The 22,735-nt window shown below is 42.7% G+C and overlaps 1 protein-coding gene across 3 annotated transcripts in view; it reads right to left on the bottom strand.

The window, feature by feature from the left end:
• Positions 1 to 4,690: 4,690 nt before the first annotated feature.
• Positions 4,691 to 22,735, bottom strand: part of ARID2 (AT-rich interaction domain 2) — a 180,679-nt gene continuing 162,634 nt past the window's right edge. For 2 of the 3 annotated variants that reach the window (XM_032783149.2, XM_032783151.2), the window contains 5 exons: positions 15,341 to 15,479; positions 15,164 to 15,249; positions 12,822 to 12,945; positions 12,652 to 12,743; positions 4,691 to 6,253 (listed from right to left, as the gene is read on the bottom strand). In XM_032783149.2, the coding sequence (XP_032639040.1) occupies positions 6,109 to 6,253; positions 12,652 to 12,743; positions 12,822 to 12,945; positions 15,164 to 15,249; positions 15,341 to 15,479 (586 nt within the window). In that variant the 3' untranslated portion in view covers positions 4,691 to 6,108. Of the gene's footprint in view, positions 6,254 to 7,973; positions 8,059 to 12,651; positions 12,744 to 12,821; positions 12,946 to 15,163; positions 15,250 to 15,340; positions 15,480 to 22,735 lie in introns of those variants that run through there. The other variant, XM_032783150.2, reaches the window with a different exon arrangement.

The raw sequence follows: 22,735 nt of genomic DNA, 5'->3' as shown, positions 1-22,735 counted from the left end.
CCTTGGACCACCCAAACAATTAGTCTCTCTGAGTTGTTTGTGGATTATATCACATGTTCCATAATCATTTGGTAAAGCTAAATATATATTTAAGCTTTACTTTTTTCCTCACAAATCAATCCCACCAACTCCTTAATTATTTTTGTTAAACAATTCACAAATCAATTAATAAAAAAACTGTTACTAACCTTTCTGTAACTGTTGCTTCTCAAGATGTGTTGCACATGTTCATTCCAATTTAAGTGTGCACATGCCCCAAGCACAGTTACCAGCAATTTTTCCCTCGTGGTACCTGTTGGATCAGCTCTGGCTCCCTCTGCTGCTGCACGCTCATAGCACCAGTATAAAGGGCCTAGCCAGCCCTGTGCCCCCTCAGTTCCTTCTTTCCAGCCAACTCTGAAGAGGGATAGGAGAGCAGGTCTTGGATATATACAAAATGTTTTGAACAACAATTGTTACGGAAAGATTAGTAACTGTTTTTCTTCTTTGAGTGATTGCACATGTCTATTCCATTCCATGTCCATTGACTCCCACGCAGTTGTACAGGTAAAAGTGGGGGACTCAAGAATTTAGTGACATGCTGACTGTAACAGTTTGGCCAAATTCAGCATTGTCACTAGCCTGCTGAGTAATGGCGTAACAAGAAGCAAATGTGTGCACTGACGACCAGGTAACTGCTCTACTAAAATCCTGGATAGGTACCTGTGCTAGAAACAGTGCTTGAGATACTTGTGCTCTTGTGGAATGAGCCGTTGGGACACGCAGGATAGGAGCCCCTGCCAGGTCATAACATGTACGGATACATGATGTGTTCCATGATGAAATTCTCTGGGCTGAGAGGGCAGATCTTTCATCCTGTGTGCAATGGCCACAAACAATTGGGTAGATTTTTTAAAAGATTTTGTCCTTTCTATGTAAAAAGCCAGACCATGCCTAACATCTAGCGAGTGGAGCCTCAGTTCTTCCCTGTTCACATGTAGCTTTGGAAAGAAGTCTGATAGGAAGATAGCTTGACTGCTATGGAACTGGGAAACCACCTTTGGAAGAAAAGCCAGGTGGGGATGCAACTGAACTTTGTCCTTGAACACCATGTAAAGCAGCTCTCACGTGAGGGCACAGATCTCTGAAACCCTTCAGGCCAAAGTGATGGCCACTACCTTCCATGATAGGTAGAGCACAGAACAAGTTGCCAATGAGTCAGATGGGGTGGGGAGGCTGTCAATATTGATAAAACCAGGTTGGGTCCTGGAGTGGGGGGGAAACTAGGTGCGTCACATGGGGGTACAACCTCTCATGGCCCTTAAGGAAACAATTAGAGATGTCATTCAGAAAAACAGACTGCCCATTCACCCAAGGGTGAAAGGCTGAGATCACTGCCAAGTGGACTTTAACAGATGCCAGGGTTAGAACTTTCTGTTTTAAGTGCAGTAAGTATTCCAGAATGAATAACAGTGATGACACCCTTCTGGGAAGACCATACAGAGAATCATTTCCATTTTGCCAGGTAAGTAGCCCTGGTGGGTGGCTTCCTGTGTCCTAGTAGAACTTTGTGGACCTGCTTCGAGCAGGCTAGTTCTGTGGGGTTTAGCCTTGGAGCTTCCAGGCTGTCAGGCAGAGGGACATGAGGTTTGGGTGAAGCTCCACACTGTCATAATCAGGTGATCTCTGAGATGCTCTATAATCATCACGATTGCCTGGAACCATCCTTCGGGAGGAAGGCTCTGGCTTGGACAGAGTCGAGCACCACTCCAATGAACTCTATCTTCTGTATTGGGGAGAGAGCAGATTTCTGCACATTTATTTTTAGGCCTAGGTCCCGGAAAGTCAACTGAATTAAAAATATGCTGGACATCACCTCGGCCCTGTTCCGGCCTTTGACCAGCCAGTCATCGAGGTAAGCGTAAACCTGAACTTCTTGTCACCATGCACTTTGTAAACACTCATGGGGCTGCCGATAGGCCAAACAGGGAAACTGCGAATTGGTAGTGCATGCGGTTCACTATGAACCTGAGAAACCTTCTGTGTCCCTGAAATATCAAAAAGTGAAAATAAACATCCTGACTGAGGGCCTTGCACAGGGGGAAAAAGCCCACAGGTTCCAGAAGGGCCACTGTACCGGCATCTGCCACTGTCCAAGCGGCCACACAGCTGATGGAATGGCCTGGCCTGGGTCCATCACAGGGTAATGCCGAGCTGTACACTGGTCTTGGCTCCTGTAGGGAGCTATATGACTCTGCCTCTGCCTCTGAGGAGTTCTGTTCGGAGATCAGGGAGAAGTGGTACCCACCAGTGCCAGGGACCAGTGCTGAAGTGGGGAAGACTGGGACTGGATCATCATGGCTGGTTTCCCTTTATACAGTGCCAAGGTAAAGCCGGTAGCCTGTTCTTTTCTTCCTGCCTGTGCAGTCAGCTCTTGTATCACCAGAGATACTGGTACCAACTGTGAGAGTAGGTCTATAGCTGCAGCAAAACTTCCAGCATGGAAGGTGCCACCAAAGCTCCAATACCATGCTGTCCCTCTGATGCCAGGCTCAATGACACCTGCAGTGAGGGCAAAGTCACTGTTGCCACCTGAGTTTCTGGAGCTGCAGAGTGATCCATTGCGAGTCGCACTCTGCCATGCTCTCCATGTCCAGCTGTTCCAGGGGTTGGGGGAACATCCTCTCTCAGCCATCTTCTTCTGTTTCTTCCTCAGCACCAGAGTTGGTGAATGGTGCAGAGGCTCCTGAATGGTGGCAGGAGTACTCCTCACCGATGCAGAGCTCCTTGGCGCTGAATCTGAATGTCCCAGCTCTGAGGGAGGTCTGAGTGCTGCTTCTATTAGAATGAACTTCAGTCTAGCATCCTGGTCTTTTCTGGTACGGGGCTTGAAGCCCCTGGACACCTTGCAGTGCTTCTCAACATGAGCTTCCCCCAGGCACTTGAGGTAACTGCAGTGCAGGTCACTCAGAGGTATAGCCTTGTTGCAGAAGGCACAAGGCTTGAAACCTGGTAAAAGAGGCATACTCCGGCTTGGGGAGTGAAGAAAAAATACTGCTAAAATGGAGAAAAAAAGTCTAACAACTACCCAAGAAAAAAACATAACTATACATAAAAACTACAAGAAATAAGAACAAAGTTCACTGAGAAAAAACTTGCAAGAGCAAGGACAGAACAGCTCCAATGACCATCATCGGCGGTAAGAAGGAACTGAGGGGTCACAGGGTTGGCCAGGCCCTTTATACCAGTGCTAAGAACACTTGGGCACCACTGCCGACCCAATGGCTACCACTGAGGGAAAAATTTGCACCCACTGCTCGGGGTACGCACACATCTGCATTGGAATGGACATGTTTAATCACTCAAAGAAGAACTCTTAAGTTACAGATGCCTAAAGGAATGTGTCTGTTTTCCAATCAGTCATTTATTAATTTCAGGTTTACTGCATTCTCATTAGGGCCAGGTTCTATTCCAACAAACTTTATAACCATAATTGCCCAGGGATGCAGCTCCACCAAAGGAGCTGTGATGTAAACAGGGCTCGTGTTTCTATCTCTGCTATCTAATGATATTCTCATGGCTTATACCAAATCAAGTTAAATGCTGTAGGGCCTGATCCTGATTGCACTGAAATCCATGGTCTTCTCTACAGTAGCAAATTTCACATTCTTAAATTCTCCACCAGAGTAGATTTACTGTAGAAAGGTGTAAACAAGGTTGAGTGTTTTTACCTCTGTGTTACCTAACGCTAACATGCAAAAAGTAAAGAAACTGAGGATGTTTAAAATGTATTATATAAAACGTACAATGTCAGAGTAATTTTAGATAGATTTTGAGGAAGGATTTAAAGGAGCAGAAAGGAATTACATTCTGCATAGCATAAAACCATCCTTTCCCCTCCTCAAAAGCCATTGCTTTCCACAGTCTCTCTAATGATGATCCACACTTTCTATTTTTTTTTTTTAAAAAGGATTACAAATATTTACACCTTTTAAAACAAGTAATTGTATAAACTTACTTTGTATAAACCTCCCACCACTTTGCCTGATGGAATCTCTCCCTCCATCCTGCCATTTTGCACCTAGGACACAGTGCTTACTAATGTGACTGAAATCCTGGCCCCGCTGAGGTCCATGGCAAAACTCCTGTTGACTTCAGTAAAGCCTGGATTTCATTCTTGCCTCTAATGTTTGCAGGATCAGGCCCCTTGACTGATGGCTCCTAGAGCAGGGACCATTTCTCTGTCCTCTGCAAAGTACACTTACAGTGCTACATACAACTGTTAAATAATACACTACGTATTTATATTGTCCACTAATTAAACCTAGTATGTGTTAGCATGCCTGGAATTAGGTTAAGTTTACTGTTACTGATGCCAAAAGCCATGGTTACTCAAACAAAGCATTTTTTGAAATTAAACATTTCTTTCATAACTGTAATAGATAAAAGTTTTACATCAAATCTTGCTATCATTTGAAATAATCATACTACAGCATGTTACCAAGGGCTCCTTTTCAGCAAAGGTCATTTTTAATAGAAAAAAAATGTGTTCCATTTGATTTACTGACAGAGTGGATCAGAGTGTTTTTATTGTAGCACAGAGAAAAAATATTAACAATCTTCATCTACCAATCCAGTATATAATCTACTATATTTCTTTGACTTGCTCCAGTTGTCTTCATCAGTATACTATTAAATGAAAGACACCAGAAAATGTTCAGTCTTTTATTTAAAAACTATAAACAGTCACCAAAGTAAATAAAGCCATTCTATAACATAAACTGTTAGGTCTATAGTTTTACTGCACATCCTACGGACACAGCAGAAATGGTGGTCAGGAGGTCTTCCACATTTTTGGATGCTAATAGAACAGGCAATAGGCAGTTATAAATGGATACACTTCACGCTGGGAAAAAAAGACAATTTAAGGAAGTGAGCAGTTTCTGAGCAGGAATGTGGTACAGTATTAAGAATGGAAGAATAATACAATAAAATTCCACACTATATTAAGATAGAAAAAGTAGTGAAGAAAATATCATACCTGCACGTAATGCAAATATAACACAGGAGAAAACCTGTATAAAATTCCATGTATTTAAACCAATTTACAAATACAAAAAATTCTGTACAAGCTCTGAGCCTGCACCATGACAAACGTTTACAGTGGATACATGTTAGGGTAAAACCAAAAATACCTTCAAATAGTTTTTCTTCTACAAAAATGACATGAGATATATTATTCCATACTCTTTCAGCCAGCAGAATGAGTTCTACAAGGTGTATAATACAAAAAAAAAAAAAAAAAAAAAAATCACAGTTCCACAAACTGTTTTGACTTTACAGCATCGGTACCTTTGCAAATTATTTACACAAATTTAAAGAACATTCATCCACTGCGTAGAATATATCACAAGTACTTACAATTGACAGGAAAGTCTAGAAAACTTTTAGAACCTACCTATAATGCTCCTAGGACACCACAGAATGTTTTCCAGTGGCTGCAGTGGCATGAAAGGTGTTCTATTCACAAATATTTACAAGATCTATTCAGACTGGTAAATTTTTATGATAATAAATAAGTGAAAATATATTGGCTCAAGTAAGAAAACCAAGCTACTGATTTCTAAACAAAACACGCAATCCATAGCTAGATACTGGTGGCACCCTCCGAGACCAGGGGGTTACAGGTGTGCTGAAACTTTTCTCTTTTATTCAAACCAGCGTAAATGGTTTTGTAAATATAAAAATGTGCTCCTTTTTGGATATAGATAAAAATATTTAATGCTTCTATTTCATTTGCTCATCTAGGTTTTACAATATTCCATGTTTATTCCAATGTGGATGGTACTGAATTCTGATCACATCAGTTTCCTTCAGGATTTATCAGATTCGAGAGACATCCCGCAGATAGCTGGTTGAAAATCCCACGGCAGTTTTTTTTCCTTTCTCTAAACAGAACAATGGGATTCATTCAGTGATCAGAATACAAAGCTTCCTCTCAGCATCACGGGAGGAGATAAAATAATTCAATCTATGGTCTCTGTTCCATTAAGACTTGGTGCTTTCTTCAGTAACAGTATTTGAAATGTATTTGACTATCTCTGTCCCTATGTACAAGTGGGACTTTTCTCACTGCAGCATTTCAGTGTCTCTCTCTTGTTCTTTACTCTGGACTGTAAAATTAAGTTCATAAAGGCATTTGGCAAGTGTGGAGGAAGCTTCCATATTACTAATGGCTAGCACTGATAGGTGATTTTCATGTCTCTTTAGCAATCTGAAAAAGAGTAGCAAATGGCTCATCAGTATGTAGAATTGTTACAATACTCTCTGTATAGTACACACATTTCCGATCATGAACAACATTTTTTTTTTAAACTAAAATTGAAGCAACTTAAAAACATCACATAGCACATATTTCCATTTTGGAACACACTTTTTCATGCAATTATAGTACATCTCTGTAGCTACTAGTGGCAAGGGGTTTCAGATCATGAAAAATCCAGTCAGATTACATAGAAAAAGTTCAGGTCAGACTAGATGATCACAATGATCCCATCTGACCTCAGAATCTATAAATCTAGATACAGGAAAACAGGGCATCTTGCAGTCTAAGAATGAGAGGCACAAATATAGTCTTTAAAAATGTGAACAGCTGTAAGTCTCATAATTTAAACAGAGAGGATGAATAATAGTTACAAAGAGAGGTTGAACAACATGAGGCTCATCAGTGATATCTGCTTGTCCATTCATGAGTGAAATTAAGACTGCCGCAGAGCTGAAAGAGCTCAATTCAAGCTCTCATAGTCAAGGGTAATTTTAGTGACACAGAGGCCTGCGTGGTGGTGTATCCAAAAGGTAGTACCAGAGAGAGGCTGAAAAGAGTTGGGATAACATTAGGACTGAGATCCTGGCTCAACTGAAGTCAATACCAAAACTTCAGTGGACTCCATTGGGCTCATGATTTCATTCAGGGCTGGAAGGGTGACCAAAATCAGAATCAAGAATTTCCAGGAAAGGGACAGTCTGAAAAGCAGAAGTTAAAAAGAAAAAACACAAAAGCCCACATCTGACTTTGTTAACCATATGGAACTTCTGTAGGTTTACACTGCAAAAAGGAAAGAATATTCCAGAATTCTACATTACACAAATGTTATAAAAATGTATCAAGCAAAATATTATTCACAAAGACACAAAGCTTCAGGGTTGTTTTTAATTTATAACAGTTAAGTTACTGTATAGTTAAGAAACTGATTTAAAAGTGGAGTTACAAACCACTCTAAATCACTCGAAAGTTAATATTATGGGGACAGAAATAAAAGTTTATACCTAACAACTACTATTTCTGCTATTAAAGTTTTTATTAAAACAATAAAGTATCCTAAAACTGGATCAGAGATTGTAAAAACACTCAGCCAGTCTGTTGTTACAAAGGCAAAAATGGCATACATTGTAATCACTGAGACTAAGGGTAAATCCCACTCATTCCTCCATAAGCATGGAGCATAACAGCTCATCAAGGCTCTGTTTGCTTACTGCTTTGCAGCAGGACAGTCAACAGACAGGGCAGAAGACTCTGATAGGAATCCAGCAGATACTCTCCTTCCTGGAGGTAGGGAGGGCCTTTAGGCAATGAGGAGGCTGGCGTGTGGCTCTGTTGGTGCTCCAAAGCTTGAGTGAAAGGATTCCCTCCCTTCATCCATCCTTTAGGGCAGAGGTTCTCAAACTGTGGTCTGTGGACCACCAGTGGTCCGCGAGCTCCATTCAGGTGGTCCATGGATAGTTCCCTCTAAAGTGTGCACCTGGGCGGTGACTTGAGAGAGCCCTCTCCTTCCCAGCTTGGGGGCTGCCAGGGCAGGGCAGAGAGGGCATATCCATCGCATTAGAAAGGTAAGACTATTGATATTAAAATATGGACTTGTGTGCTTTTATTTGTAGAACAAAAAAACCTTAATTATTATTAAGGTTTTTTTATATAGCACTTTTATCCAAAGCGCTTTACAATACTTAGCTAATGGTATAAACAACATTTGGAAAGATCATTAAGTGGTCTGTCGAGACCCTCAGCAATTTTCAAGTGGTCTGCAAAAAAAAAAAAAAGTTTGAGAACCATTGCTCTAGGGACTCCACGGTGCACAGCCCAAGTGCTGCGCTGTGCTCTGACAGACAATTTAGGGTTAAGAAAAAGATGATTACCTTTGGGAACTGTTGTTTTTCGAGATGTATTGCTTATGTCCATTCCATTGTAGGTGGTGGAAATTCTTCCCTCAGTGGTATCCATAGGGGACCAGCTCTGGTGCTCTCTAGAGTGGCGCACAGCTCCCCGCTCCCTCAGTTCCTTCTTGCGGGAACTCGGACAGAGAGGAAGGAGGGTGGGTCATGGAATGGACATGAGCAACATATCTCGAAGAAGAACAGTTACGAAAGGTAACCATCTTATCTTCTTTCAGTGCTTGCGCATGTCTGTTCCGTTGTAGGTGATTCCCAAGCAGTACCACTGGAGATGGGTAGGGGTTCATGGATGTGTCGATTGCAGCACAGCTCTGCCAAATCCAGTGTAATTTCTGGCTTGGTGGGTGATGGCATAATGCGTTGTGAACGTATGTACCCTGAAGAGAGACAGAGAGGTGGGGGTGGGAGGGAGGGCGGGGTAGAAATAAACTGGAGGGTGTGTGTACCCCCTGCTACTGTGCTGAGGACCCACTGGTCCAATGTTATAGAAGCCCAGGCCACGAGGAAGGGAGACAGACGGTTGGAAAAAAGCAGGGGTGCTGGATCCAGTACACAGGCTGAAAGGTCAGCCTCGAGCGCACCCTCAAAATGCCTGCTTATTACCCCGTTGGTTGCAGGTAGAGTTTGAGGGAACTGAGGGTGCCGGCTGTTGGCCTTTCTGTGGAAGGGCTTTGTTCGGGATTGGTCCCCAAACCTGTGGGGGTGCTGCAGTTTGAACCACTTTCTCGCAGGAGCCAGCATGTAAAGGCCCAGCGAGCGCAAGGTAGCCCTAGAGTCTTTTAGGCGATGTAATTTGCTGTCTGTTCCGCAAACAGCGCCAAGTCATCAAAAGGGAGGTCCTGGATGGACTGCTGAACTTCCACCAACAGGCCCAATGACTGCAGCCAGCACGCATGCCTCAGGGAAATGGACGAAGCCATGGTCCAGGCCACGGTGTCCGCTGCCTTTGAGGCTGCTTTGAGGGCTACCCTGGCCACAGCTCTGCCCTCATCCAGGATAGCCAGGAACTCCTTCCTGGGCTCCTCTGGCAGCGAGTTTGCAAACTTGATCATGGACTGCCAAATGTTAAAGTCATAGTGACCACGTAGGGTCTGATGGTTGGCCACTCTTAACTGGAGGCTGGCCGTCAAATAAATATTTCTGCCAAAGAAATTGAGCCTCTTTGCTTCCTATTCTTAGGAGTTGATCCCAGTTGACCCTGTCTATCAAGCTCATTGGCTGCGACACCACCTGTGAGCTATGAGCAGGGTGTGTATGTAGGTATTCAAATCCCTTAGCAGGGACGTAATACTTTCTCTTCGCCCGCTTGGAAGTGGGGGGCAGTGAAGAGGGAGTTTGCCACAAGGCTTTGGTCAGCTTTACCACTCCCTTGTGGATGGGTAACGACACCCTGGAAGGAGCTGCTGCACTCAAAACATCAAACAGGGAATTGGAGTGTTCTGCCAACTCCTCGGCCTCTAACCCCAGATTTGAAGCCACCCTCTTAAGAAGCTCCTCGTGGGCTTTTATATTATTCTGGGAGACTGTGTGGGAAGGTCCTGCCACTGCCTCATTAGGTGAAGAGAATGAGGAGGCGGGTAACGGTGGGTCTGCCACCTCCATGGCCTCTGCCAGAGGAGCCCCAGCTGGAGCTAGCTGACCCTGGGGACCTTGGTCTCACTCTACTTCCAAGTCCAGGGGTGGCTGGGAGACTGTTGCCGACCGTTTCTCAGATGCCCTTGAGACTGATCGGTAGCCCTGTGATGGCTGGGGAAACACCTAGGGTTTCCATAGCTGCCAGGGAGCTGGACACTGACCTTGGGGCCATGCGGGTACTGGTGGTCCTGATAAGAATTTCGATGCCCGCAGTGGGTGGCCCTGGCATGCTGGTAAATCTTCCTCCTCACTCTCTGAGCCGGAGAACGAAGAGACATGTTTGGGGGACCAGGACAGTGCTGATGCTGCCTATCCACCCTGATCCCGTTGGCCCTCTCTGTGGGTCTCCACTGGTGACCTGTACCAGGAAGACTGCTCCCAGTGTCGCGCCTCCGATGACTGGCGGTGGTGTTTGGCACATCAGCAACCATATCGCGGCGATCGATGCCTCATGCTTTGAGAGTGGTGCCGTTCCATAGATCGGGAGGACTGACGTCCTGGCTGACAGGATTGATGCCTTGCCTGCAGGGATCTGTACTGGCAAATCGGAGACTGGTGACTGGACTCTGGGGACCAGCATCTGGACTTTGGAGTGGTGCTGCAAGCTTGGAGATCAATCCTGCTGCTCCAGGGACCGGTGCTGGGACTCTGGGGACTGGCAACACACCTCCACGGGTCTGTGCCAGACAGCCAGTGAACGACATCAGGATCCTGGGGAATGCTGTCTAAAGTCCGCGGAATGACACGGGGAACTCTGACAGGTAAGCTGGTCGCGCTGTTCTGGTGGGGCACTCCCTGTGTCGGGAAGCAGTGCAACACCAATGGGGACTGCTGGAAAGGTCCCAGAACGGGTTTACCCCTCGAACGGGGCACCTAGCTGATCCTTGGGGCAGCACCGGAAGGGGCAATATGTCCTTAGAGGGCTGAAAGGCCTCTGGCGTGGACAGTACTGCTGGGTGCCAACTGCCTCTGCTGCTTCGTGGGGTGGTGGGCAGGTCATGAAGGGGGCTTGACAGCTCAACAGGTGCTGAAGCCTGGCCACTGTCCAGAGAGGAAGAGCTGCCCCATGTGGGTCTTTGATCTCCTCCGGCTCTCTCCTTCCCTTTATGGAATGTAGGAGAATGCCCTCTGCTGGGCTTTCTCTGCTTTTTAGCCGGTACGGGGATGGGGATCGGCGTCGGTCAGAGGCTGGTGGCGCACTCCACACGGAAGCTACGGTACTTGGAGCACTGTCCAATCTGGCCAGCTCTGAGGCCAGTGTGAGGACCAACTCCATAAGGAATGCTTTTAGTTGAATGTCCTGCTCCTTTTTGGTTCGGGGCTTGAAACTCTTACAAGTGCAACATTTGTCACTCATGTGGGTCTCCCTCAAATACTTAAGACAGCTTTGATGGGGATTACTGACTGCCATAGGTTTTTTGCAGTGGTCGCAAGGCTTAAAGCCTTGGGGCATGCCCAAGTCCCATCCCTAGGCTAAGTCCTGCAGGGGACTATTTCTAACATATACACTAAGGGAAGTAATACACTACTCAAACTTAATAACAACTATATACAAGAGAATTCAAAACTAGGCACAGTTGAGAAAGAAAGCTTGCTGAGGCAAGGAGACGTTCCGGCACCATCACTGGTGGTAAGAAGGAACTGAGGGATGGGGAGCCGGCAGCACCCTTTATACCAATGCCTATGCGCATCTTTCCAGAAAGCGCCAGAGCCAGTCCCCTATGGATACCACGGAGGGAGAAACTTCCGGCACTGGTGCATGTGATAAGCACACATATCTACAGTGGAATGGACATGAGCAAGTACTCAAAGAAGAATAAACAGGTAACCTGTAGAAGATCATTTAGATATTTTTCAAGTCGGGATAAGATGTTGTGGCCAACACAAGACATTTTAAAGGAGCCTGGGTTTTCAGAACTTGTTGAGCATTCACTTGCTGACAACAAAACAAACAAAAACAGGTCCCTTTAAGGTGTCTCAGACTGGGCACCCAAAAATTGAAGAAGCCCAAATCACTGGTCACTTTTGAAAATATTGGACCTCACATATTGCACAGATAAAGTATACTTGGTGCCCATGAAAGGAACCAAATAGTGTAAACAGATCAAGAGCTTGTGCTTCTGAAAATGGCAGAAAGTAGCAAAGTTCATAATAATTAACTATACACTATGTTAATAAGTCTTTAAAATATACTTTTTAAAATAGAGACATTTCTATTTTGGGCTAATAAAAGCAGTCTTCAGTTTCACTACTGCTTTCTAAAGTAAGAATTTCTAGGTTTACATCTCATCAGATATTGATCTTGTAATCTTCCCGCTTAGAGATTCTAACATAACTATGCTTCTAGTCGACCTACTAAACTAATATAATCATGTGGATAAACTACACAAGGTTACATCATTTCTCCTAATGTATTTATTGGAGGACACTTCGCCTCCTAAACAGCTTGCAAACAGACGCAAACAATTTTGTAACCTCTTCTGTTCCTCTGTTGTATCATCATCCATTTTGGCAAATTAGATGTTTTACTTCAACTTGTGCAAGATGTACAAGATAAAATTAGTTTCAAATGCTATTTCACTCACTCTTATACTTCCCTTTATGTCATCACCTCTATGTAATTTTGTATTATGTAAAGCTAACATATTAATCAGGTAGCCACATTACGGTGGAATCCTATTTGGAAATTGTTTTTAAAATTATTAAATATAAAATCCGCCTGTCATCTGGACCCTAAAAGGTATTAACACAGCATGGAAGCAATATGTTCGCACTGTATTATATTAAAAGAATTACAAGATTGCTCACCTGCGACCACATTCTGAATATTTACCAATATTTTTTAATATTAAGGCAGCTGTTAATCGGATGTGTTTAGTTATTGGTCCCTCTTTTTCATCCTAAAAAAGAAAGAAAATCGTATTAAAAACAAATCAGTCAACCATTAATTTCGAATACACAATCTAAATGCTCCTTACTGTGAAATCTCTGAAGACAAGGTTTCTTGATCCCCTTCTTAGTGCCATGAGGGCAGCACTAGGATGATTCACAATAGCCTTCTGTGCTCTAGGAGTAGAGGTACTACCCCCTGCAGTTGGCTGCCTAGATTGATAAAGAAAAGATATAGGTATAAAGCATTATGTACTGCTTTCTAGCACATTTATATTTATCAAGACAGTTACTCTTGGTAGGTTTTTATTTTTAACCTCTTTGGAGCTCACAGGTAAAGGAGTTCTCAGTGCTCAACACTCATGTAATTTGCCTTTTGGTTCAACAGGGGAAAACCGTGGCTCACAAGTGCCCCAGGATTAGTTAGGTGAAGGTGAGAAAATATACCTCTCTCAGAGAACCACTGCATTTCACAGATGACATATGTAAAGGAAAAGTAGCTTTCTAACTAATCAACACTAGTACACTTCAGAACAGACTAGCTTTCTGATGACTGTTCGAAGGTATGCGTTATCAGCCAAGATTTAAAATGAATGGGGATAGGCGGCTACCCAAATGCCATTTAAAACAGTAAACTCTGTGTCCAGCACAGCTCAGTTATCCCTTCTAGTCCACCTCTTCACAGGTGAAAGATCTGGCAAGAAGACATAAGAACAGTTTATGGACTAGCATGGAGTCACTGGGGATGTGGGCCATTATCTTAGGGTGTGCGGGCTCCTCTGTAGCTGTGCCAGAGCACAACTATAAGGCAAAAGGGGCAGAGCATTAATGCTGCACTCTCCCAACCTCCACATCTCCTGCACAGCTCCAACACATACACACTCACATTCCTCCTCACTTCTTTGACCCCCCAATATTCCCTTGCTTTGGCCCCCCAAAATTATAAGAATCTGGAAATGTTTGAGCAGCTCATGTTAGGGGGGCTGTGTATCAGGATCCCCTGAACTAAAAGACATGAGTTTCTTTTGATCACACTCAGTTTTATGGTTCCTTACTCTAAATTATTCCTAAAGTAATTTATCTTTCCTCTGTTTAATTAATGCTATTTTATTTGACAACAGTCTGATGTAAACCCAGAAACTGTCTGTAAATTTGAGCTTTCTTCAATTATTGCTCTAACTCAGCAATTTTGGTCTCTGAGAAAAACTTCCAGAACAACCCCCTACACAATGCAGGCAGAGACCAAGGAATATGGACAATAGACATTCTCTGATAGTTGCAACGATAGGGCTTGAACTTGGTGCATTGGTACTATATAGATTCCATGACCAAAATACATCTTTGAGCCACCCAGTTACTGTGACAACATACTGCCTGGAAATACTTTGACTGTTAACAAAGCCATAATTTTGCTACACATGGGCACCTCATTCTCTGTGGCTTGAGCAACTGACACATTCAGCTACAATCCTGAAGTCTTGATCAATCTCATACTGAAAAGCCACCTCCAACTCACCCAGTTGCAAAACGGGTACTTGATCAGTAAGGGTAGAGTAGTTAAATATGGCTGGACATGATGCTGGCCACATCACTCCCTAGTCATAGTGTATCACTGGCTTCGAAACTGACATGCCTTAACCACACGAAGGGCCAACTCGAAGAGCCACTGGGTCAGGGCAACTCTGACTTTTAACTGACATACCAAACTGGAGTTCCTAACTGAACCTGAAATGCTCCAAAAGGGCACTGAGTCCAGTAACAATGATAAATCTGGAGCAGTTTGGGGCAGGTCAAAGCCACAAGCGTGCATAAAAAAATCTTAAAAGAACCAGATGATTTTGTAAAGAGCTGGATTTTTAGGGGGCTTTATGTTGACAACTTTTTGCTCAAAAGACCCCATATTTGGACACTTATTCCACGAGGCATAGCAAATTTTGAGATAATCCGTGTCAGTAAGTGGATTTTTGAGCATTTAGAATTGTAGTCTTTTAAACAGTAAGAGACTCTCAACCTTAACTACATCAGAGCTGTTGATCCACCATAATCAAAAAGATAATGTTAGTTGGCTGGGAGAGAACTTGGAGAGTATAGTGAGGATAGCGTTTGTCTCCATTACTGAGGATAGGTGCTTATCTTTAATCAATGACTCTTAAAGTTTAGGGGCACAGGATCCTCAGTTGCTCTTGGAACATCAATGTGGCTTTTTCACCTGTGCTTTACATGACCATTATGACCTTTTCTCTCAGATGTTACAATCACTCATTTCTCTTACCTATTTTATATTTATATTTTATGCTTCATTGCATATTGGATTACTATATTTTGCTCTATCTAGAACAACACCTGATAAATCAAATTATAAATATACAACCTTCTTCCAGTGATTTCTGACTCTATTTTCTCTATCAGTAACGAGGATCATGTCTCTTACTTATTGGAAGGTTTCTGATTTCCTGCTTGTCCATGTTCATCTTGTTTTAATCCTGCAAGTAGAGCATCTCTGGAGCAGTGCTTATCCTATTTGAGAAAAGGAAAAAAAATGTACCTGAAGACTTTTCAATGAAATTCCACATTTTACTTTACAAAAGAATAGTGAGAAAATATGTACCTGTAAGTGGGTAATGAAGGAAAACCTCTGCCGCTGGAAAGGTTCACAACCCTCCCATAAGCACTGCCCTGGATAGACATCTTTTCCTCCATGTTCAGTTGCTGCATGATAAAAAACTTGTGATGGTGTTTGAAACCACCTAAAAAGTATAAAAGTAAAAAATGCTGTCATTGCTTTTTATTGGTTAATGTTAAAGCAATACCATCTTTGATCCAATACTGGCTAACACTTTTGTTCTTATGAACAGACATATGCACTACATACTGAAAATGTTCGTAATTTCCATATGTAAATATGACAATTTCCAATAGTGTGTGTACATGTCCATTACCCCTAAATACCAATAAAGGACAATTTGATTTGGCTGAATCCAATTGTTTAAAATTGTAAGCATTTCTTTTCCTCTTAATGCATTGGCTTTAATGTGGACTATCTGTTTAAACTCTCTGTACATCCAAACTACTGTACTAAGCTGTCAAGCACCTTGTATTACAGATGTGGATGTCTTTCATATGTTCTTCCCAGATTCTTTCTGACAAGCCAGCACTTGTACTGAGAACATTTAAAATGTGACTAGCAAGCAGAAATATGAAATAATCGATCCTGCAGTCTTCTATGTAATATAACAGTATCTGTTAATGTTAGAAAAATAGGTCAGGGTAAAAACTGTTTTTCAGTAACTCTCCCATTACAACTTGTCTGTCTGAAACTTGGTTTAGAAGTTTTCAGCATACAATCAATTTTATTTGTTTTGTTAAAACAGCTATAAAAATATTTTGTCTATTTTAAATTGTAGGTTTGAAAATAGATATTGTCCTGCATGCACATTAAATAATAAATGGTAAACAACTGCCATTCATGTATATTAACTCTTTGTTTATAAGCTTTTCAAGAGCGTAGTATGCATATCTGCAATCTTGTCAAGCTGATTTATTGCAGTCAATTACAATATTTAAAAGCTTTGCCTGCTGATTCAAATTAGACTGTGCTCAAATAATGGGACACCATCTGGGTTTATGATGCAGACATTTAAAAATGGATTGCTGTGTATATTTACCATCAATGAAGATTAACATTGGTTTTAAAATTAACTAAAATATACACATATGCCCCCAAATTACAAAGACTTAAGTAGTCGTTTAACTTTAGGCATGTGAGTACTGCCAGAGTATAAACTGATTAAATAGTAAAGACTCTAACTGAAGATATGAAGTTATAAGGACTGAGCCCCTTTTAGGATAGAAAGAATCTTTGAGGCCTATTAGTTCTCATTCAGTTCCATGAGATTTTTTTCCTTAGTCTGATTTTTTAATTTTAGAGTACCGTATATACTCGTTCATAAGCCAAATATTTTTGGTAAAAATGTGACACATCAAAGAGCAGGGGTCAGGTTATAAATGGGTCTACAGAAAAATGTAATGATTTAAAACTCTATGGCAGGTGTTGGCAACCTAAAGCATGTGTGCCAAAGGTGGCATGAGAGCTGATTTACTGTGGCACATTGCTGCCAGCCTGGACAGAACCCCGGGTCGGCAGCCAGCTGAGTGGGGCCGGCAGCCAGGACTCTGGCTGGCAGGGGCCAGCAGATGGAACCCCAGACTGGCAGTGGGCTGAGCAGCTCAGCTTGCTGCCAGCCGGTGTCCCAGCCGCCGGCCCTATCAGCCCGCTGCCGGCCTGGGGTCCCAGCTGCCAGTCTGTTCAGCCTGCTGCCAGTCTGAGGTTCCATCCGCCAGCCTGTAAATGTAAAATATATTACTAGCACGCGAAACCTTAAATTACCACGAATAAAGGAAGACCTGGCACACAACTTCTGAAAGGTTGCCGATCCCTGCTCAATGGAATCATTGAATTCAATATATAATACATTGTCGTTTTGTTTACCTGGAGCATCTGCAGACCTGGAACCCCTCAGCTCCCTGTGGCCACGGTTTGCCATTCCCAGCCAATGGGAGCTGCGGGAAGTGGCGTGCCTCCCTTTGGCTGGGAACGGGGAACCCAGCCACAGGGACCTGAGGGGCTCCATGCCTCAATATGCTCCAAGTAAACAAAATGTCCCAGTCTGCCAGTGGCTTACCCTGACAGGCCAGGAGCCAAAGTTTTCCAACCTCTGAAATATAGGGTCGGCTTATGAAAGGGTCATACAGTTTTTTACTATTTTTACCTATCCATTTTGGGGGGCTGGCTTATAAACGAACGGGCTAATGAATGAGTATATATGGCATTTACTATGAATAAGTTTATACATAAACAAAATGAAATTATATAAAAAAATTCAAATGGTCTGAACACAAAAGGGAGGAAATTTGGTGGTATGATAGAAACTACTATTTTTAACATCTTTGTATAATAGGGATCTCAAAACAGCCTTGTAACATAACTGTTACATATATTTTAACTCGATCGTTTTAAGACATTTTATAAGAGGGAAAATATTAAAACTTGAGCAATGCAACTGATTTGAGATACCACTACATACCACAAGGGGGCATTTTAATTTTATCTGCAGGAATTTACACCTGATTCAGAAAAAACAAGCTATAAAAACAATCCACATAATACAAAAAGAGAGACTGATTCATTTCAGTTTTGGAATAAGTAAGTTTTCCATTAACATAACATTAGACAAGCTTACCAGAAGGGTTCACAAAGAGCAAGTACCACATAGGGATTGTGTTCCTCTTTAACAAAACAAAACAAAAAAATATTGATGATAGGGTGACCAGATAGCAAGTATGAAAAATCGGGACAAGGAGTAGGAGGGTAATAGGAACCCACATTAAAAAAAAGCCCCAAATATCGGGACTGTCCTTATAAAATAGGAACATCTGGCCACCCTAGATGATGAAGACTTGTATTGTGGTAGTACCTAAAGGCTCAACTCAGGGACTGGCGGCCTCATTGTTATATGTGTGAACAGCATCTAGTACATAAACTACATTATTAGAGGCAGGAAAAATGTCTAATATAGCCATAGCTGAAGACTATGTACTGAGCACTGAAACATGTCTTAACTGACAATTAAAGGGATCAACAAAAATGTGTTGCAAAGTAGAGATGGGCCTTAAGAATGAACAAAGGGACACTCTGGGGATACTTAAAAGTGGTTGTTTAAGACAGGGGATGCCTGTTGTGTAGGTTTCATTGACGTTCAGTTTTTTCTTCTTATGCGAGATTAAACTGTCAAACAAACATTAATTTTAACTGCTTTTCTAAAATCCAATAGAAAGCAAGATTTCTTTTAACCTTAGGCATACTGTATTAACATATACAATATGGCAAAGTAAATGGTGTTATTTGCCCTGCTGTAATTAAAGGGTATCCCACTACTTCCACTATAATGTCTAGTATGGTATAGTCTGTTTCATAACATACTTGTAAATGTTCTCCCAGGTGAAAACACAGGCATGGCATATCATACAATGAATTCTGCCTCGAGCAGTGGTGCTGGAACAATTTGTATAGTGGGGATGCTGTGAGCCATTGAACCAAACTGTAAACCCTGTATATAATGGAAACCAGTTTAGCCAGGGGTGTGGCAGCATCCCTAGTTCCAGCACCTATGCCTGCGAGTTACTTTTTAAGAGGGAATGGGAAGGGCGGGGAAGAGATTTCACGTAATATAGGGGAACCCATTTATAGGGAACTCTGTTATGGCAAAATTTCACCTATTGTTAAATATCACGAAAGTTCCAAATTTCTGCAATATATTTATACAGACTTTCATTCTCACGCAAAGCTTCACTTTCCTTATAAAAGGTCAATTTCTCATACCCTTTACACATGCTGAAAAGTATGCTCAGTGGCTCTATTAAAATCAATGGAGGGCTATTTGCAGAGTAAAGTGTTACTCAATATGAGTAAGATATGTTGTCTAGAATAGATAAAGGGTGTTTTATTAAATCATGTTAGCAAACGCATTTTAACCACTATATTTTAGAATTGCAGTATAAACAGGAAAGTTGTATTTTAATGTGTCAATTGAGATGAACTATCACCTCAACCAGATTTTAAAAATCAGTAATGCAGTGCTAGCTCACATGGTTTAAAAAACAAAAACAAAATTTAATCTAGAATATCTAGATGTACCTTAAGAGTATCAAAATCTGCCCAAATTAAATTCCTGAATCCCACAGAGAAACTGAATGCAGCTACTCTGTGAAGGGGCTTGAAGCAAAAGATTCATTAGTGACTACAGATGAACTGCAGCCTAGTTTACCTGCACCCATCTCAATATCTGCAAACTCATGGACATGAGATTGGCTGATGATTGATCCAGTGACTCCCTGTGACCCACTATTCACTCCAGTACTCCCCTCCATGTATGTAGACCCAGCTGTACAGCTGCTAGTCTCCCCACCCCAACACAGGTGCCAGTCTGACAGAGAGAGAATTTATTTCACCCAGAGAAGTTTTTCTCACTTATAAACTGGGTTCCTTGTGCTAACTCCCTAAAATAAAGCAATTATCTTCTAGATAGGTGTCAAATTCCACATTCCAAAGGGATTATCACTTTCCCCCTCCCACTCTGCTCTTGCTGAGGGAAGGGGAGAAGAAGAAACTTTGCCACTAAACTGAGGAGGAGGAGGAGATAAAGGAGGAATTTCTGGCTCCATGTTTTACTGCAGCTGGCTTATAGCAGGGTGTGACAATACAGACTTTCAGACTAATGAACAGCAGATTGTGCCTATCAAGGGATAGAAAGAGCGCATATCAAGGGATGGAAAGAGCTCCTTCCACCACCATCGAGGTAAAGTGCAAGGCATGGAGGCTCCATATACAACTACAAATGTGTCATGGAATCTAGTTACAATATGGACATTCCTTGCCATGACTGAAATGGATTTATCTCTGTAGTTTGGCCAGAATCTAAAGGTATTTAACTATGTCCCCAAAGGCTGTATTAGGGTTTGAGACATGGCTATGTTCTGCCTACTCTGAACAATTTTAACTGCTGGGGAGATCCACACTCTAATAGGATCCCTTAACACTACGTTATTTGAAGTGTTGATAAGATCTAAAAGAAATCCTGACTGACTCTTTTGCTGAGGGAGGGAAAGTACTTTACTATAACAGGGCTTCACTGTATTACACCAAATCTAGAACAGAATTAAACTACTGAACAACATTACTGGCAGAATTTTTCTTATTCAGAAATAAAAAAAATATTTAGAATCATGACTAAAAAGACAGGGTAACATCTATTCCTTAAACAACAACAATAAAAACAAAGTTGCTGAGAATGGTGTCAACACAGGAGTTTTGCCTCAACTCTTTATTTCCCCATTTCTCCTGGGCTTTGTTTAGCTTTTTACCCCTTTGTTAGGCTATTATAATGGCCTGACAGGTACTGGAGTTTGTTTAATATAGGTTGTTGTTTTTGCCAATAAGAATCCCCTAAGAGCAGGACTCTGAGTGGACAACACATCTCAGACAAAGACGATTACAGTCACTGGTAAGGTGATGGTCACCATCACATTGTCAGGTTCACAATGTTCAAGTTCCAAAAGGCCCACGCTGAGGCTATCACAATGACCAGGCCTACATCCTGTGTCAGTTTCCTCAAGACCCTGGGTAACAACAGAAAGGTATACATCAGACCAGGAGCCCACTGGATGAGAAATGGATCTGAGAAGGAACATGGGCTTGCTCCTCCCCTGAGACAGAATGTTGGGCACTTGCTGCCGTGACATGTTTCAAATAGCTCCACCAGCAGGAATCTCCACCAGGAATGAGATTCTGAAGAAGGCTGTACTAGGAGGTTCACAAGTGTGTTTTTCAGGCCAGAGAGGTATAGTGCTGTCAGATTAAAGTGATGACAGATGCACCAGTCCCAGAGAAATACATCTTCCTGGCAGAGGGGATAGGTTCTGGGCCTCCCTGGCCTGTTGATGGAGTGCATTGTTGGGATGTTGTCTGTCAGCATACGTATCATCAACCTTGGATGAGAGGCAGAAAAGCCCTGCATGCCAGTCAGACAGCTCTGAGTTCCAGAACATTTATGTGTAGGGTGGACTCCTGTGGAAACCACTTCCCTTAATCTTTAGGTGGTTGAGATGTTCTCCCCACTCCCGAAAGGATGCATGCATAATTAGAGTCTTTGTTGATAGAGGCACTGAAAAAGGAGATGTGCTGAACAGCGTGAGATTGATTCAATCAATCAATCTAATGAGGACAGTGTTTCTTGAGGAATTGTGACCGCCTGGTACATACTTTGTCTGTTTGGTAGATACAATGATTTTAATCACCATTGCATGGGCCGAAGGTGAAGGTTAGCATACTGGGCCACATACATGAACGCCAACATATGCCCCAAGAGTGAAGTGGGACCTTACCAGTATGCTGGGATGAGTCTGAAGTTGGTTGAAGAGGATGAACTTAGTCTGAAACCTCTGTTGAGGCCGGTACATTCTTCTGCAACCTAGAATCCAACAATGCCCTGATAAAGTGTGTGTTCTGAGTCTGGGTCGAGGTGGATTTTTCTCTGTTGTCCTGAATTTCGAACATGGCAAAGGTATTTAGTGTCTTTTGAAGTGAGTCAGTCACTTACTGGGGGAAGGGGGAGAGAGAGATGATTTCCTCCATACCAGCCAGTCATCTAAGTGGGGATATGCCTGGATTACTTGTCTTCTCAGATGAGCAGCCAGCACAGCTAGGACTCTGTACAGCTTCTGGATGAGGTGCAAGAATGTAAAATATCCACCAGCCTGTGGTATTTGTAAAGCTTCTGCCACCCTCTGTGCCAGGTCCTGGAACAGTTTAAAGTCAGCTGCCATAGATGGCAGAGGGGGCATCACTGTCTCATCTGGTGTTAACAATGAGAAGTGGGCTTGAGAAGTAACTTCCTCCTCAACTTCGCCCTCCAATTCCTCCCTTGCCTGTTATGGGGATTCAGAAGCTCTTGAGGTAGCAACTGAAGGAGGGTGTCTCCTCGGCTGCTAGTAGGTCACAGCCTGCCTGCCAGAGATCTGAGTATAGCCACTGCAGTGGGAAGGAACCCAGTGGTTGGTATCATGGCTGACCAAACCAGGGGGGCTGTGGATCAGGAGGATGATATGCCTGATGTCAATAGTGAAACTTGGCAGGTGAGAAGAGAGGCAGGAAACCATGTCCACTTTCTGACCCTGATGATGAAAAGGGAAGTTGTTGGCAAGTCAAGGGCTCTGGGTTAACCTAGTGCCGGGGTCCTGATACTGGGCAGAGGAGAGTCCGGGGCATCAGACATCAAAAGATCCGTTGCACACCGTAAGTCTGGCAGTATGGAAGGCATCAGTACTGGTGGTGGTTGTCAGTGCTGAGATGCCTGTACCAATGGTGTTGGAGATGTGGACCTGACAGCAAGGCCCATTGGTGCCTGGCATACCACAGGCGGTACTGATGTTGATGTTTGTACCAACA

Source organism: Chelonoidis abingdonii, chromosome 1 (assembly GCF_003597395.2).
Source record: "Chelonoidis abingdonii isolate Lonesome George chromosome 1, CheloAbing_2.0, whole genome shotgun sequence".
Taxonomy (NCBI): Eukaryota; Metazoa; Chordata; order Testudines; family Testudinidae; genus Chelonoidis; species Chelonoidis abingdonii.
The sequence above is the reverse complement of the archived record's forward strand: the minus strand, read 5'-3'. Positions and strand labels throughout refer to the sequence as shown.